This window comes from Bombina bombina, chromosome 1, assembly GCF_027579735.1.
Source record: "Bombina bombina isolate aBomBom1 chromosome 1, aBomBom1.pri, whole genome shotgun sequence".
Lineage (NCBI taxonomy): Eukaryota > Metazoa > Chordata > Amphibia > Anura > Bombinatoridae > Bombina > Bombina bombina.
Window position 1 is genome coordinate 548,776,272 of NC_069499.1, and position 19,671 is coordinate 548,795,942.

Sequence of the window (19,671 nt, forward strand, 5' to 3'; positions counted from 1 at the left end):
CCCAGTGATGTCTGAAATAATATCTTTCAATTCTGGTCCAAATAGAGTTTTACCTTTGAAAGGGATGTTAAGCAATTTTGTCTTGGATGACACATCCGCTGACCAAGACTTTAGCCAAAGCGCTCTGCGCGCCACGATAGCAAACCCTGAATTTTTCGCCGCTAATCAAGCTAATTGCAAAGCGGCATCTAAAATAAAAGAGTTAGCCAACTTAACTGCGTGAACTCTGTCCATAACCTCCTCATATGGAGTCTCTCTACTAAGCGAGTTTTCTAGTTCCTCGAACCAGAACCACGCTGCTGTAGTGACAGGAACAATGCACGAAATGGGTTGTAGAAGGTAACCTTGCTGTACAAAAATCTTTTTAAGCAAACCCTCCAATTTTTTATCCATAGGATCTTTGAAAGCACAACTATCTTCGATAGGAATAGTAGTGCGTTTGTTTAGAGTAGAAACTGCCCCCTCGACCTTAGGGACTGTCTGCCATAAGTCCTTTCTGGGGTCGACCATAGGAAATAATTTCTTAAATATAGGGGGGGGGAACAAAAGGTATGCCGGGCTTTTCCCACTCCTTATTTACTATGTCCGCCACCCGCTTGGGTATAGGAAAAGCGTTGGGGTGCACCGGAACCTCTAGGAACTTGTCCATCTTGCATAATTTCTCTGGAATGACCAAGTTGTCACAATCATCCAGAGTAGATAACACCTCCTTAAGCAGTGCGCGGAGATGTTCTAATTTAAATTTAAATGTCACAACATCAGGTTCAGCTTGTTGAGAAATTTTTCCTGAATCTGAAATTTCCCCATCTGACAAAACCTCCCTCATGGCCCCTTCAGATTGGTGTGAGGGTATGACAGAACAATTATCATCAGCGCCCTCCTGCTCTTCAGTGTTTAAAACAGAGCAATCGCGCTTTCTCTGATAAGTAGGCATTTTGGATAAAATATTTGCTATGGAGTTATCCATTACAGCCGTTAATTGTTACATAGTAATAAGCATTGGCGCACTAGATGTACTAGGGGCCTCCTGTGTGGGCAAAACTGGTGTAGACACAGTAGGAGATGATGTAGTATCATGTTTACTCCCCTCATCTGAGGAATCATCTTGGGCAACTTTACTATCTGTGGCAGTACTGTCCTTACTTTGTTTGGACGCTATGGCACAATTATCACAAAAATGTAAATGGGGAGACACATTGGCTTTCATACATATAGAACATAGCTTATCCGAAGGCACAGACATGTTAAACAGGCTTAAACTTGTCAACAAAGCACAAAAAACGTTTTAAAACAAAACCGTTACTGTCTCTTTAAATTTTAAACAGAAAACACTTTATTACTGAATATGTGAAAAAGTATGAAGGAATTGTTCAAAAATTACCAAAATTTCGAGGGGGGCGGAGTTAGCCACTGAACTGTTCAGACGTGCATGTGCTGAGCTCCTGAGCCCTAAAACCATAAAACGCTATATAAAGATTTATTTTTTGGGTTCCTTTGCCCAACTTGCTATCAGAAGCACCGTGGACACTAAATAGGGGCAAAATATTATGCCCAACTTGATCTTTTGGGCTCCCCTACGCAGAAACTCTCTGCTACACCGCTGCGGTATACAGACCAGCCTTTCACCGCTCATTGCCGAACTTGCCAGAGAGGTACCCCGAGTGAGACTGCCGACTCCCTTACCACCCAGACCAACTGGCCTGCCTCTCGTGCCACTAACGTCACTTACCACCAGCAACGGACAGACTCCTAACTGGTCCCGCAGCTAGTGCGGCAGCTCTCCACCTACTCCGGAGGGTCGGGGCTCCGCTCCGGAGTAACCGCTCAACCCGCCTTAGCCTGCCCAGCCTCTGATTGAGCCTCATCCTACCGCATCACTCCGGAGGGTCGGGGATCCGCTCCGGAGTGCTTCGCTGCTGTTCTCTCCCACGCGAGTGGGGCTGCCCGGCATTTGGGAGCTCTCCTGAACTACCTCTGAAATAACTGAAGTTACCGGACCTGTGGTTGACCGCTATACTGACCATCCTTACCTCCCGGTGGGTCCGGTGACCCTGAAGATCTGTCAGATTTCTGTGGTCCCTGGGGACCAACTGCGATCCTTTTCCAGCAGGCCTTAAGAAAAGGCGCGAAGACCCGCCATCTTGGGGCCCTCTCACCTTTACGGCTCCTCCGCAGAGTGCCCGGCTGTTTACACGGCTCACGGCCCCTGAGATATACTATCCATCAGCTTTTCCATAAGTGCCCCACTGCAAGACCGGGTAAGAGCCAGCTTGTTCAGCTGACATCCTTCTCTATCTCCTCTGACCCCGGTGAGTAGCCAGCATACATGTAACTTTGTCACACGGCAGCAGATACAATAAGAAGCACCCCTGCTATAGAGACTTTTTCTCTCAACCATACCTTCCCAAAGAAAGTAACTTTGTTGGGACTTACTCATTACCCACGCTAAACGGACCTTACATCTGCCACACATTTAATACTGATTGCTTGCTGGGAAAAGTTGTACTCTCACATATACCTAAGGCCACACTTTATACAGAAGAACTTCCAACTATCAGTGTACTGTTGTTGTTCATTTATTGCTGCTGCGTCAGCACAGGTGTCCTTGAGCATCAGCTTAAGGTGGAGTGTTATTTTAATCTGCCTAACAACCTTAATCCTTTTCAGGCCCTCAGACATCGTAGATATACTGGACACACAAAATTGCAATTAATCGCTGCTCTGTCTTACTGCTTGCCTAACTGCTATTTTTCTTTACAGGTTGCTCTCCTCATAATTAATTTGTATTGTGTTTAGATATATACGTGTAGCTGAGCTAGAGAAATCCCTCAAGACTCACCCTTTCCGGCCTGGCTTGTCCAGGCTGGTCACCTCCACTTCCCTTTTCCCCTTCCCTTGGGTCGTATCCCTCTTCCCCAAGTCGAAAGGGAATATTGGTTTCTGGTGCAGTTAGCCCCACAACATTGCTGATGGAGTAGTGTATGCTAACTACCCCTCATAGCAGCACAGGCCACAACAATTCTGTTTTGATGTAAAATATCCTTTAACTATGTAGGTAGCTCCTTGATGCCGTGACCCCAGTCAGCCTGATTTAAGCAGACCACTATAGTGCTATCACTATCCTCAATTTTGCTGAATGTCCATGCAGAGCCAAAAAATGCCCCAAACTTTCAAAAGAAAACAAAAGCCCTCTAATACACCTAAACGTACAGTGGTGGATCATTTCAGTAAACCCCTCTCTAGATCCCTAGCTGGCACAGATGAAGAACTCACAGATGTCAGTGATTCTGCTGAAACCCCTAATGAGACTGCCCTGCTCCAATCAGTGGGGCGATCCCTACGCACTGGTCAAGAGGTTAACAACAACCTTATGGATTCTATTACCACACTCTTGGCCTCTCACCACGACTCCCTCTCTAAGAAATTCGAGAAGAGCCATGCAGATCTGAAACGTGATATAGCTTCTATTGGAGAACGCACTGACACCATTGAACGTAAGCAAGAAGATTTAATGATCGACCATACCAACCTGCTTGGCTACTCTCAGTGCCTAGCTGAACAAATCTCCGATCTAGAGGTCAAGCTAGCCGACCTCGAAGACCGCACCCGACGCAATAACATCCGAGTGAAGGGTATTCCGGAGTCTGTCCTCCCTCAGGACCTAGACAAATACCTACGAGAGTTTTTCACCACTATTGTTGGCCCAGAGGAAGGTCAGGAAATGCTGATTGATAGGGCACACAGGGCACTGAGACCCAGGTCAGCAGAAGGAGATAAGCCGAGAGACGTTGTAGCGCGGCTACACTATTACACCTTTAGAGATAAACTACTCCGAGCATTAGTAGGTGGCAGAAACCTCCCAGAACAGTACTCTGACCTACAAGTCTATCAAGACCTCTCCCCACACACTCTCCAACTAAGGCGCCACTATCAGCCCTACACTAGATTGTTGAGAGACAAAGCCATAAAATATAGATGGGGATTTCCTGTTAAGCTTCACGTCACTAAGGATGGCCACCAATATACAGTATCCACTCCACAACAAGCTAGAGAACTCATGCAGAGGTGGGAATTGTTACCACCAGATCCGCCTGGAGATCATCACGACAAAGATCCCACCAGAGGACTGAGAGCCTCGGCCCCTGAGTGGCGGCCCCTTCCCCAGAGACTAAACAACACCCAGAAGAAACATCAACAGCGATCGGGCCATACCCCGTCTACCAGTAGTGCCACTGATGAGCCTCACACAACTTAAGATCCCCATTACTAAGCTCTTCCTCCCGCACCCTGTGTAGGGAGTTACTGTACTTTCCTTTGAGAGTTTAGATATCCCCTCTAGGGGCTATCTTCCCCCTCTAAAGCCACCTTCACGACTGCTCATGGATAATTTCAGCAAAATTTTGTTTATCAGGTTTCTCTACCTTCATATTTCAATTACTGCCTTAGAGTGTCAAAATGATATCATTACTATTGATTGGGAATTGTTCCCTATTTTGATAACATATTCAAACATACTGACATTTTAGAGAGTTTGCTTTCCCTAAGCTTTGCTCTATCCGCAAGTTGACTGCCACGCATCGTAGGCGATGTGGGGCCTGGGGTGTAATTAGACGAAGCTTGAATATAATTTAGTCGTATCACCACCTAACTTTGTCCTCCCCATGCTCCCCTCGCCACGCTGAAGTGTCACTCAAGTGTTGATCTGTTGGGATACTACCCCTTCATTGATTGTTATGTATTTACAGTTTTACCAACCGGTTCAGAAGTAACGTAATTTGCTATTATTCAGGATGTCCTTACCGCCACTGTTTATGACTTTTTCGCCATTCCCAAATGCATATTCAGATGTCCTGAGAACTTTGTAATGTCACTATTGTTTGTTTTTTTTCTTTTTTTTTTTCATTTTATGTTTCCTTTCTCTAGGAATTTTGCTCTTGTCATCTGAGGGCTGCCACACACTATGGGTGGTGGGGAATGCGGGGGGTAATCAGACGAAATTGGACTTTGGTCCACCGTTTGTTACTATCTGACTTCGTCCTCCCCGCCCTCCCTTCACCACGTTATAGGGTCTTGCATGAGCTCCATTCTTACCATATTACCTTTACCAATGATTGTTATTTGTTTATAGTTGGACTGCCATGTTTAGGTATATTGAATTTCACCAATGCTTGACCTATCTTGAGTTATGTATTTACTATGCTTGAGCCATCACACACTCCAAGTAATAAGATTTATTAGACGCCGGTAGAAGAACCCCAATGCTAGTTTAGATCAGAAGCACGAGCCACAAATGGCTGACTGGGGTTAGGCCTCACACTTGGCCTCCCCCCCCACCTTGATAGTTGTGTTCCCTTGCTATCGCTAGCAAGAGCACTCATTGAGATAGTGTAATATACACATCACACTAAGTCTTGACAGTCTTTGTGACACTATACATTACCCTTAAGTAGGAGAGCGAAGCTTATCTTCCTTTCAACACCTTATCTACCTCCTTCCCCACAACTACTCCCCCTCCTGCAACCTGCTTTTCCCTCCTTACCCCCCCTCCCCTCTCCTCTACCCAAAAGAGACCTCTACTCTGCGAACCCTATGGCTCCTATCACTGTAGCCACCCTGAATGTCCAGGGCTTAAATTCCCCTACTAAGCGAAGTCTCCTGTCCAATTTTTTGAATGCCCATAGATTACACATTGTTTTTCTCCAAGAGACACACTGGAATAAAGAACTTAGACCTTATCGTAACCCAGCTCACTATCCCATATGTGAAACTGCATCTTTCACTGAAAAAAAAAGAGGATTAGCGATCCTACTTCACAGAGATGTCTGCTGTACTACGGAGTACATAGAACGTGACCCCGAAGGTAGATATCTGATTTTGATTTGTACCCTAAACGGTATCTTATATACCCTGGCTTCAATCTATACCCCAAACGTTAAGCAGATACCCTTTTTGAGAAAGTTTCTAAGGAGATTGAGTGAAGTTAGGAGAGGCCACCTGTTGATAGGAGGGGACCTGAACTTGGTTTGGGACCCCATCTTAGACAAAAAGACTCCTAAAGCTTATCCTACTGACCGCAACCTTAATACTCAATCCAATGCACTGCGCAAGCTCATGTACCAACATGGTCTCTACGACATCTGGCGCTGCCTCGCCCCAACTGACAGGGACTACACCCATCACTCTAAACCACACAACTCCTACTCCAGGATTGATTACTTGCTTTGTGACTCCTGGACGTTAGACCAATTCTGCACCCCACGTATACGACCGTGCCCATGGTCTGACCATGATTTGGTAAGTGTTGGATGCTTGGAGTTGCGCCCCCCCCCGACAGTAGGCCCTCCTGGAAACTCCCAGACCACTTTCTCTCTGAAACAGAAATCCCTCAAATTATTGAGACCGTCTCAGACTTTCTAAGACTCAACGACACGGGCGACACAAGCCAGGAAATATTGTGGGCCTCATTTAAAGCCTATCTTAGGGGTCACTTTATTAAAATGAGCTCAATCCAGAAGGCTAAAAACAAACTCCCCCTTGCAAAATTATATGCTGAATTGAGGCAAACCGAATTGAGTAACAAAAATGCTCCTTTGCCTACCCTAGCTGAACAGATAGGTTCCATCAGAGAACAAATCAACAAGAGAGAGCAGCTTCGGGTCCAAGCCAATCTAGTGAGACTTAAACAGTTATATTTCTACAAAGGGAATAGAGCTGACAGGTTACTTGCCCGTAAACTTCGAGACCGTGCGGTTCAAGCTAGAATCCCCCGGATAACCACACCTGCGGGCGTAGTTCGTTCTCCAAAAGCCATAGGGAAGGCATTTGCTGCCTATTACACATCCCTATACAATTTAAAAAATGAATCCTCAGGGATTGAGGTAGACAGACTGGCTATCCAGCAGTTCCTGGCAAAATTAAACCTCCCTTCTTTGAATGTAGAATCAGTTGATGATCTACTCGCCCCGTTTGACATAGAGGAGGTAAAGGCGGCTATCCTCGCTTTGAAGCCTCATAAAGCACCTGGCCCCGATGGGTTCACGGGTCTATTCTACCGCAATCTTGTCCACCTCTTATCCCCGGTTCTACTACGCCTCTACCAGGAAGTTGCAGAAACTGGAACTTTCCTTCCCGAATACCTGGAGGCTAGCATTCTGGCCATTCCCAAAGATGGGAAAGATCCCTCGTTCTGCGAGAGCTACAGACCAATTTCGCTAATTAATGTCGACGTCAAGGTCTATGCCAAAGTCTTGGCAACTAGACTTGGAAAACATCTACCCTCACTTATCCATTTGGACCAAGTGGGATTTATCCAGGGCAGGCAAGGTACTGATAACACCCGTAGACTCCTAAATATATTTATGGAAGCAGCTGATATGGAATTGCCCCTCCTCACCCTGTCCCTGGACGCAGAAAAAGCGTTTGACAGGGTGAGGTGGGAATACATGTTCTGCACTATGGAGCGTTTTGGGCTCCCCAGAGTGTTCCAGACTGCTGTCGCAGCCCTCTACACCTGCCCGACGGCGGTGGTTAAAGGATTGGGTTTCTGTTCACCTAAATTTCCCATTAGCAACGGGACCAGGCAGGGGTGCCCCCTGTCCCCGCTTCTTTTCGCCCTAGTTATGGAGCCGCTAGCAGAGGCAATTAGGGAAAATATAGGAGTCCAAGGCCTTCAGATACATGATACCCTGCAGAAGGTAGCGCTTTTCGCCGATGACCTCACCCTCTTCTTAACAAACCCGCTAGACTCTTTGCCCCCTCTCCTTGAAATTATTGATACCTTTGGTAAAATATCAAACTACAAAATTAATGTCGCTAAAACAGAGGCCTACACGATATTTGTTGGAGAGAAGGAACAGAGACATCTTAGGAGGTCTTATTCATTTAAGTGGTCTACGATCGGTATCAAACACTTAGGGATATTTCTGTCCCATGTAAAGGACACAGTGATACAGGAGAATTATGCAACTCTACTAAAGAGATTAGACCCTAAGCTGAAGTCTAAGAAATACGAGGAAATCTCATGGATGGGCAGAATAGCTGCCCTTAAAATGATGATCCTCCCCAAATTAACCTACATCATGAGGTGCATCCCCATCCCAGTCCCAGAACGGATCTTACGCGGTTTCCAAACCTTATTCAACTCATATGTTTGGGAAGGCAAGAGACCGAGAGTAGCGGCAGCCACGTTGCAGGCCCCAGTAACCAGAGGTGGACTGGGCCTACCTAACGTTCAGCTATATCATCAGGCGGCCATGCTTACGCATGTCTCAGCGTGGGGACCTACCTTACCTCCTACTAGGTGGAGGGAACTAGAACAAGCTTCCCTCCCGGCATACATTGATCTTTCAGACCTACTCTGGGTCCCCCAACATTTAGCTACTCGAATACCAGTCTCAAACCAGCTTATCAAAGGTTGCCAAACAACTTGGTTCCAACTGAGACACAACCAATTGATAGCCCCGCATCCGTCCCCCATTCATCCTGTCCTGTCACTCCTACGGGAACTACCTAATGTCAAGCTAGCTCTCTGGAGAACCCATGAGATTACCTCCCTGGGTGACTTTTACCAGAATGAAACCCTCCTCACAAACCAAGATATGATAGCCAGATTTGGCATCCCTCGTCAGCTAGACTTTGACCTCACGAGACTTAGATCCCTTATGAAGGCTTGGGGATTTCTGACTGACAAGATTAGGGCCCCCACCATCTGGGAGATAAGATGGAAAACTAACCAACAACTATACAAACCCCTGACTGCTCACTACCAATCTCTTCTAGGGCTCCCTACCCTTGTAAAGACAAGGCATATGATCTCCTGGGAAACTGAATTGGGATTGACCTTCACTCCGTTGGACTGGTCTAGGGCTATACAACTAACCAAAGCTGCTCTCCATTGTGTCACTCTATACGAACTTTACTTCAAGATCATTACCAGATGGCACCTGGTGCCGACCAAGCTTCGCACTATATACCCTAGCCACTCTCCCCTGTGTTGGAGAGAATGTGGCGAGATTGGCACACCACTACATGTGTGGTGGTCGTGTGATCGACTGAGACCGCTCTGGTCTAAGACCTCTGCGATTTGCGCAGCACTGGAGCTCCCGACACCTGATGCCCCGAGCCTAGCCCTTTTACATATAGGGATAAAAAAGATTCCGAAATATAAGAGATATCTGTTGGTCTACCTGCTGACATCTGTAAAGATGCTGATAGCCAGAAACTGGAAGAAACAACAGCCCCCACGATGGCAAGCAGTGGTTGACCATTTGCACTACATCAAATCAATGGAAGACTATGTCTTCCGCATACACAACCAATCTGCTATCTTTAGTCAGATATGGGAACCTTGGGAAACACTCCTTAAATTGGCTACATAACTCCCCCTTCCCTTGGCCATTGTTGGCCTGTTCTGGCTGGGTCCCTAGTCGTCCTGCGGGATGTGCCCCGCTGTTACTGAGCTGAGATACCGAGACACAAAATTTTCCCCCCCCCCCCTCCCATTCCTTCCCTTTCCCCTACCCCCCCCCTTTTTCATGTGAGGATATATAGAGTAGATCCTCGCACTCCACCTATCATACATATTTATTATGAACACCTATTAGTTTTCGCACATGACTGTCAGACATCTTAAGTATGGCATACACTGCGATACTTTAATTAAAATATGAAACTTTAATGGTTCCTTAGAATGACCAAAACATCACAACAGATATATTCGGCACGCATTAGGCAATATCTTTATTATGTTTATGAGTTTTATCCTAGATGCATTGTTCCTGATTGTAACTCATTCCTCCTCTACTTGACAGCGTGTAACCTCATTTCGATTTATGTCAAATGCTATTTGTGTTGTTTTTTGGTTTATGTACCCCACTTATTAATAAAAACTTATTTAAAATAAAAAAAAAATTACCAAAATTTCACCACAGTGTCTAAAAGCATTAAGAGTATTGCACACCAAATTTCAGAGCTTTAACCCTTAAAATAATGGAACCGGAGCCGTTTACAAATTTAACCCCTATACAGTCCCAGCTATAGCCTTTGCTGAGACCCAACCAAGCCCAGAGGGGAATACGATACCAATTGACGCCTTCTAGAAGCTTTTCCAGCAAATTTCAGATCCTCACACATGCATCTGCATGCCCTGCTCTCAAAAAACAACTGCACAGTAATGGCGCGAAAATGAGGCTCAGTCTACAACTAGGAAGGCCCCCTGACTGGAAAAGGTGTCTAACATAGTGCCTGCCGTTTAATAAACGTTCCCCAAGTTTATAAATGCGAATTGTCAGCATAAATATGAATAAAATGCCCAAATAAAGCAATCGATTTAGCCCATAAAAATGTCTACCAATTTTTTAGCCCATATTAAGCCCTTTATTCTGTTTGTTTGACTAAGAAAATGGCTTACCGGTCCCCATGAGGGGAAATGACAGCCTTCCAGCATTACATGGTCTTGTTAGAAATATGGCTAGTCATACCTTAAGCAGAAAAGTCTGCTAACTGTTTCCCCCAACTGAAGTTACTTCATCTCAACAGTCCTATGTGGAAACAGCAATCGATTTTAGTTACTGTCTGCTAAAATCATCTTCCTCTCACAAACAGAAATCTTCATCCTTTTCTGTTTCAGAGTAAATAGTACATACCAGCACTATTTTAAAATAACAAACACTTGATAGAAGAATAAAAACTACATTTAAACACCAAAAAACTCTTAACCATCTCCGTGGAGATGTTGCCTGTGCAACGGCAAAGAGAATGACTGGGGTGGGCGGAGCCTAGGAGGGACTATATGGCCAGCTTTGCTGGGACTCTTTGCCATTTCCTGTTGGGGAAGAGATATCCCACAAGTAAGGATGACGCCGTGGACCGGACACACCAATGTTGGAGAAATGATCTTTAAAGTGTATAGACATATCAGTACAAGTGGGACACATTCTGAGAGGGGGTTCCACCATGGCTTCTAAACACATTGAACAAGGATTTTCCTTAGTGTCAGACATGTTTAACAGACTAGTAGTATACACACACAGGCTTGGAAATCACTTTAATCAAATAAAAAACACAATTTGAAAAAACGTTACTGTGCCTTTAAGAGATAAAAAGAGCACACAATTTTACAAAACAGTGAAAAATGCAGCAATCCTTTTGAAATTTTCACAGTATGTACCTAAAGCCTTAATAAGATTGCACCACAAGTTGCAGAACGATTAACCCCTTAATGCCCAAACCGGAGCAGCCTAAAGCCAACACCCGGTTAAAAATACTACAGCACCTTGCCACAGCCTTGCTGTGGCCCTACCTGCCCTTAGGGATCAGATTTGGGGGAATATAGCTTCTGTAAGGCCCTCAAACAGCAGCAGGAGCCTCCATGTGAAGCAGCATGAACTTCTCTGCAATTCTAAGTGTGCATCTGAGGCGCGAAATTAGGCCCCTCCCACTCTACTCTGGAGCTGTGAGGCCTACTAAATCACTCCTAAGTTAATAAAAAACAGCCATGTGGGTAATAACCCCAGAAAGAACCCAAAAGGGCTTTCAAAGTGTCTTGCAAAACGATTTTTCCTTAGCTAAACAATCGATTGCCCTGAATAAGTGTCAACCAGTATATTAGCCCTATTATGTAAGCATTCAATTCCTTACTAAGTCTGTGAACATAGCTTACCCTCCCCTCATGGGGATATTGTCAGTCTCTTCTAGCATTATCTCAGTCTTGTCTAGAAATAAATGACTGAACATACCTTATTGCAGATCACCCTGCAAACTGTTCCCCCCAACTGAAGTTTTCTGGAACTCCTCAGTCCTGTGTGGGAACAGCAGTGGATTTTAGTTACAACATGCTAAAATCATTTTCCTCTCAGCAGAAATCTTCATCACTTTTCTGCTAGAGAGTAAATAGTACAAACCGGTACCATTTAAAATAACAAACTTTTGATTGAAGATAATAAAACTACAATTCTAACACCACATTCACTTTACCCTCCCGAGAGAGACCCTAGTGCTTAGAGCCGGCAAAGAGAATGACTGGGGGGTGGAGCTAGAGGGGGAGCTATATGGACAGCTCTGCTGTGTGCTCTCTTTGCCACTTCCTGTAGGGAATGAGAATATCCCACCAGTAAAGGATGAATCTGTGGACTGGATACACCTTGCAAGAGAAAAAAAGCTCAACACTTGTGCACTAATCGACACCTCATTAGACCTAGAGCGCTAAACCCAAAAGTAGTTATGAATATTTCATATTCCTATGTTCTTCAAATAGAAGAAAACATTCTATCATTTTTAAGGGGGAGGGTCAGTCCAAGCATAATAGAACAGATAGATCAGTCTGTGAATATGTCACATATAGAATATCTCAAGGAAGGGAGGACAGAAGGGTACACTTAGGAAATGTCACATTACAAAGTTTGGAGGAAAGTGCACCAAGTAGTAGCAGAAAGCACATGAAAATTAAATGTATGACAGCAAATGCAAGAAGCATGATGGGTAAAATGGGGGAGTTGGAGCTCTTAGTTGCAGAAGAGGACTATGGTATTATCAGTATAACTGAAACTTGGTGGGATAAGTCACATGACTGGGTAGTAAACTTAGAGAGTAATACTTTATTTAGGTGGTACATGAGTAAAAAAAAGGGGTAGAGGAGGGGGGGGCGGAGCCGGCTGCTGACATGAGCGCAGCGTAACTCCGGAGCTCCGTGTTAATCTATCCTGGATTAAGCTCTCACCAACCAGCAGAAAATGTGGGTAACAGGAATCTAATACCTTGCGGACAAGTTTGATCACTAGTGGACGGAGCTGTGATCCCTAAACACTAATATATCTGGCTGAGTTCACCGGTGGCTATTTACAGATGCGCCATACACTGGACCAGAAGTGAGGCCTGACTACACTAAGCGCTACTTTGTTTGCAAGTAAGGCACTGACCCGCTGGCTTCTACGTTTGCTCCTAAAGGAGCAATGACCATACAGGAGGACCGTGACAGCTGGACCACATTGGCATATATCGGCGAACACGCAAGTAAGCGGATTACTGTCATAACTCTCTGCCAAATTATTTATAAAAGGCTCATTCCACTAAGCCCTCAATAGCCCAACGAAGTAAAAGGCTCAAAATATATGGCTGTGGATAGAAACTACAATTGCTTTATTTCACTCACTGACAGCAGCGTATCACATACAACAATTTCAGAACACCCTCACTTAACCTTCTTGACAGAATTGTGACTGCGACACTAAAAAAAAAAAAGAGGCTCTTGCAGAGATACTGAACTCTGATTTACCAATTATCATTGTCTTCTCTATAATAACAACTGTTTACTGGAGACAGTCATATGCTGATTGACATTCAGAGTTAAACGTACATTGAGACAGAAGCACTTAGGGGCAACGTTATAAACTCTACCTAAAGATTTCAGGAGAGACCTTCACTCTAACTCCTCTATGGAAGTGCATCCAACATGGCGAACAGACGTACAGGGGGGAGAACAGATAGATTGGCTAAGCCTGTCACTGGGAAAACCCTTACAATGTCTGCTTTTTTACAGACCTCTGACTTACTGGAAACCTCACATACAAACGCTACCCAAGGTGAGAAAGCAACTAATTCGAAATCTCAACCAACTATCAGCTTCACTGCTGTCTAGCCTAATCTACCTTCCAAGCAAGACATAGCGGATATAGTACGCACATGTATTAGAGAGGAGATGGCTAACATATCTCAAGATATACACACCCTAGGTTTTCAAGTTGAAGCCCTTGAAAACAAATCAAGACCAACTTAAAGAGGAGGTTCTCACTCTCTCTGAACAAGTTTCATCTCAACAAGATGTTATCTTTAGCCTCAAAGAAAAACTCGAAGATTTAGAAAATCGCAGGAGGAAAAACTTGAGAATTCGTGGAGTACCTGAAAATGTCCTCCCTCGTGACTTCTCTGTATACCTACAAGCTCTTTTTCAGCATATTAAAGAATCCTCACACAATACAGATATCCTTTGGGTCAGAGCCCACCGATCTCTGCGGCCCAAGCCACCTGACACGGCTCCGCCTAGAGATATTATCATTAGGTTAAAAAAATTACCTGGAAAAAGAAATGCTGCTTAATAAATCACGCAAGAACCAGCCTGTCTGTTTCAGGGGAACGGTCCTCCAATTCTATCAAGACTTATCCTATGAAACGTTACAAAGAAGAAAATAATTCGCACCCCTAACAACTACACTCAGGCATAAAAAAAATCCCTTACCGTTGGGGTTTCCCGACACAAATATGGGTGCTTAAGAATAACGCACGCCTGATCTGCGGATCTCCATAGGACATTCCATCATTTTGCTCATCCTTAGGGATTGATCCTGTTAAGACCATATCTACAAGCAAGTCACTGCTACCCTCAGCCAAAAGACTTGGCAATAATGCTCCACCCTGGCGCACCACCTCCACAAAAAAAGAGTAAAGCAATTGCCCCTTCATCGTCAAGACCTGCTGCTTCTAGTCCCCCTAGTTTCATCTCGTCACCTTGAAGTCCCATGTTTGAAGGTATTCATAAGTTTGGTATAGTGGACATTATGCTCCTACTAATGATGTCTTGGAGATTTTCGCTTACTGATATTGCTATATAAAAGTAACTGAGAGAATGTAAGTTTTGAACCATACTTTATAATATCTTCCCTGCTCCACCATTACCAGGAGAGATTAATCATTGACTGTTTAGATATGTTTTAAGGGTCTGCAATACAGATTCCCCCCATTTAGCACTCTCATTATGGCTATTAGGAGGAGAGATTTGTATTTTTGCTATTTAAAGCTTCTCATGTTAGATTTTGTTAGCTCTGTTAATTTTGTTACTGTATTTGACTGCACAATAATTTTTTCTGCTAATCACTGTTATTTGTTTTGTTTGATATACTTCCTCTCCCAAGTGGTACCACATTATATGCGACATTCCGATACTTATTTGCCCCAGACAGATAGTCATGTCACAACCCACTAGTAAATCCATACACCACCTGACCTTGTTCACACAAAACGTAAAGGGCTTAAATTCACCACATAAGCGCTCTAAGGCATTGTCAGATCTTGCAAAGAGGCAAGCTGATATACTTTCCTTACAGGAAACCCACTTTCAGCGACAAAACCCCCCCAAATATTTTGGGAAAGTATTCACTACACATTTCCATAGCTCAGGGGCTCATAAAAAAGCCGGAGTTAGCATATTGATTAAAAACACTCTGCCATTCACACTAACCCAACAAGTGAAAGACAAGGAAGGGCAGTTTCTAGGTCTCACGGGGCTACTGTTTGGTCGCCCCATAATGCTCGTAAATATATACGCCCCTAACACCAAGCAGACCCTTTTTAAAAAAAATTTATTCAAAAAGATATTGGAACTGGCTACAGGCCCCGTGTTCTTTGCAGGGGATTTTAATGTTCCGCTGCAACCCACAATAGACAGCACAAATCCCACAATTTCAGTGTCACATAAAACCTCAACCACCCTTTGGAGAGGTATAAAAGACCTGACACTTTATGATACTTGGCATTTCATCCATCCAGATGTTAAGGACTACACATTTTTCTCACATCCAAACAAGACATACAGCAGACTTGATTATATATTCACTAACCAGAAGGGTCTTGCACACGTTCATCGATGTGACATATCACCTACGGCTTGGTCTGACCACTCAGCAGTGAAATTGAAATTCTCATGGCCAGAAATACCCTCAGAGCCTTTTATCTGGAAGCTTGATGAGACTCTCCTAGATAACCCAGACACAATAACTAAATTAATCGCACTCATCACAGAATATTTCATTAACAACGCTAATTCTATTGCAGATAATTTTAAAATATGGTAAGCACATAAATGTGTAGTCCGTGGAGAGCTGATTAAATTTAAAGCCCACTTCCAAAGTTTTTTCTGCAAACAATATAATGACCTCTCGACTACCCTTGCACGACTTGACTTCACTTTAAAACAAAACCCATCTGACATGGCGACGGAAAAAGCATACCAGGCTGCCCATAGGGAGTTAGACAACTTCTAAGATATTGAATATCATACACTTCGTAAAAAAACCAACAGCATGTTCTATTTTGAAAACAATAGGGCAGGTAAACTACTAGCCCACGCGCTCAAAAAGAAAAGATTTAAGTCTTATATTTATGAACTACAATGCCCACAAAAAAGACTTCTCTAAAAACCACACAACAAATCCTTCAAGCCTTCCGGAATTATTACACTGCACTTTATAATATACGACCTAGCCCCTCTACAGAAGCGCAACTCTCTAATTTAGCATCTTACATAGATCATTGTCACCTTCCGCATTCATATCTATGGATGCGGAAAAGGCCTTTGATAGGCTTGACTGGTCTTTTTTACAGCACACTATGTCTAAATTTGGTTTCGACAAAGAATTAGTAGGGAAAATTTTTACATTATATAATAAGCCCCAAGCGAAAATCCGATTGAACGACTCTCTCTCATGCCCATTCCGCATATCGAACGGAACAAGACAAGGCTGTCCCCTATCACCCTTACTTTTCGTACTAGCTATAGAAGTCTTAGCCTCATATATTAGAGCTAGCCCTAATATTACCAGATTGCGAATAGGCCCCCTGGAATATAAAATAACACTCCATGCAGATGATGCATTTCTAACCCTTACAAAACCCGAAGCTTTGGTCCCAGCATTACTCACTACCTTAAACACTTACGGCATGTATTCCAACTTCAGTATAAATATCTCTAAGTCTGAGCATTTACACATAGGCCTAACAAGCACTACAGTAGATTCTCTTCTACAACAATCTCACTTTAGACTTCAGCCTAAGGCAATTAAATACCTGGGCATCCACCTGTCTCCGCACATACAAGATATCATAACCCTTAACTACAAATCCCTTAAAACCAGCATATATGTGTTAGGATCTTGGAATAATAAATGGCTAGGAAGACTTAACGCAGTTAAAATGATGATACTACTCAAAATCCTCTACTTCCTTCAAACTCTGCCCATACCACTCCCAGACCACATACTTTACCAATTGCAGAAAACACTGAATTCCTTTATCTGGTCATACAAACGCCTGGGTGTAGCTACCACTACCCTATACCGCCCTAAAGATTTGGGAGGTGTAGGAGTTCCAAATCGGCAACATTACAGACTAGCAACTTTTATGACGAGAATTGTTGATTGGTGCAAAAATGCCAATAACAAAGATTGGGTCCTTCTGGAACACCATCTTGCGAATAATATGAACCTAGGGGGACAATGTTGGACTCCCTCTGCCCAAAGGACCCTGTTAAAAACCACTTCTACGGCAACACAAGAAACATATAAAATCTGGGACAAGACACTTAAGTCTCACACTCACATCTCATCCATGTATTCACCCTTGACCCCATTTCTTGGATACACCTCTTGCCCAGTACATACCCTGCTACAAGATCCAATTATCCCAAGCATCCGTGCATCCACCCCAGCATACCTCTTCCTCACAAATGGAAAAGTAAAACCACATGCTGAAATCTCTGAACAACTTAGACAGAGGTTTCAAAGTTGGTTAAAATACCAACAACTGACTCACTTCCTCTCGACACATCCATATAAAGTCCAAATGAGCCGCTCCCTTACGCCTTTTGAGGCAATGTGTTTTAACCTTTTTCCTCATAAAGGCATGCTGTCCCTGACATACAAACAAATCCTATTGTCTCACGCAAAAACATTACCTACATATGTCATTAAATGGGAGGGAGAGATCAATGATTCACTTCCTAAACAAACATGTTAAAAAATAATGATAAATATGAGTAGGTCTACATCCTCTATATCTACCATTGAGATAAATCTAAAATTTATGTGCAGGTGGTATTATACCCCTGCGTGTTTACACCAACTATTCCCTAATACATCAGAATATTGCTGGAGGGGTTGCCTTGAGACTGGAACTGCCACACACATATGGTGGTCGTGTCCTACTGTTCGGGTCTTTTGGGAAGCAATCAAAAAGGAAATTGATATTATACTCAACATTTCCCTTCCTTTCACCATATGGAACCTTTAGTTTAATTTATTTCCTAAAATTACTTGCAAATTAAGGCTGGCACTGCTGAAGATTAATACCCTTGAACTGGAAAAAAACAGACCTCCCACCAATTTCCATATGACAAAGAACAGTCACTCACTCACTGACACTAGAAAAATATCATTACATACAGACTAAGCGAACGGATAGTTATCATTCCATATGTTTTCTATGGGAGGAATACTTGAGAACTAATCCTAGCACTTTATAAATAGTATATATAACATAAATTACATAACATGGCCAGGTTACAAGCATGACCCCACTCTTCACACACTAGAAAACTGTAGGCTACTGTACGGAATGTTAACAACTCTAGTAGCCCTACTTAACTATCTGCATATTTGTTGGTACCACCTTTTCCTTATTTGTTTATTGGTTTATTTTTGACATGCGTTTCATGTGAAACAGATCTGAGAATACTTTTTCTCTTGTATAACATAATAATGTATCTCATGTCATATGTTTTCAAGATATTTAATAAAAATTTAATAATAAAAAAAAAAGGGGTGGAGGAATTTGCATGTATATTAAACCTGACCTTAAACCTACAATAAGGGAAGATATTTATGATGGTACAGGTGATAATGTAGAGACCCACTGGGGCCCATTTATCAAAGGTCTTGCGGACCTGATCCGACAGTGCGGAACAGGTCCGCAAGACCTCGCTGAATGCGGAGAGCAATACGCTCTCCGTATTCAGCATTGCACCAGCAGCTCACAAGAGCTGCTGGTGCAACACTGCCCCCTGCAGACTCGCGGCCAATGGGCCGCCAGTAGGGGGTGTCAATCAACCCGATCGTACTCGATCGGGTTGATTTCCGGCGATTCCTGTCCGCCTCATCAGAGCAGGCGGACAGGGTTATGGAGCAGCAGTCTTTAGACTGCTGCTTCATAACTGCTGTTTCTGGCGAGTCTGAAGACTCGCCAGAAACACGGGCCCACAAGCTCCGTTCGGAGCTTGATAAATGGGCCCCTATGGGTTGAAATAAGGAGTGGGGGAAAACATTCTAAAAAAATATTACTATTAACAGTATAAGACCCCCAGCATTAGTGAAGGCTAATTTGAAGGCTTGAAAGTTAATTAATATTAAAAAATAAGAAGTTTGAAGGCTATAAAGTTAATTAATATAACAATGTTGGTTGTGCAAAGCTGGAGAACGGGTAGTAAAATCGTAATCTATCTTTTAAAAAATTAAACATTTAATTAAGGGGGTCAATAACGGCCGGGAACATTATACTGTATATATATATATATATATATATATATATATATATATATATACTGTTTAATTTCACACTCTATTCCCCCATAAAAATGCACTTAACAGAACTACATATTATAAAACTGGTTATAAAAGTTGCAAATATAAATAAATGTAGGACTCCATCATAGTCGTTATTTAAAAAAGCAGAAACATAAACCCTGAAAACTTTACATTAAAAACAAACTTTTCATTAGGTTTCCACTCACACATCATAAATCGATTATAGTGGGTACCAGGATGCTAACGTATTATTCTATAAGAAAAAACTTTTTCTACAGCCGATTAATTCTTCAGTGTATCAGAGAGAGGGAGAAAAAGCCACAACACA

General features: G+C 43.2%; 1 protein-coding gene across 3 annotated transcripts in view; it reads right to left on the minus strand.

Moving 5' to 3' along the window:
• The window catches only part of CDK15 (cyclin dependent kinase 15), a 657,391-nt gene that overhangs the window by 632,687 nt on the left and 5,033 nt on the right, over positions 1-19,671 (minus strand). The window contains exon 1 of one of the 3 annotated variants that reach the window (XM_053698697.1): positions 19,550-19,616. The exons of the other annotated variants lie outside the window; for them this stretch is intronic. Within the exon in view, the coding sequence (XP_053554672.1) occupies positions 19,550-19,556 (7 nt within the window). The 5' untranslated portion in view covers positions 19,557-19,616. Of the gene's footprint in view, positions 1-19,549; positions 19,617-19,671 lie in introns of those variants that run through there. 3 annotated transcript variants of the gene reach the window in all.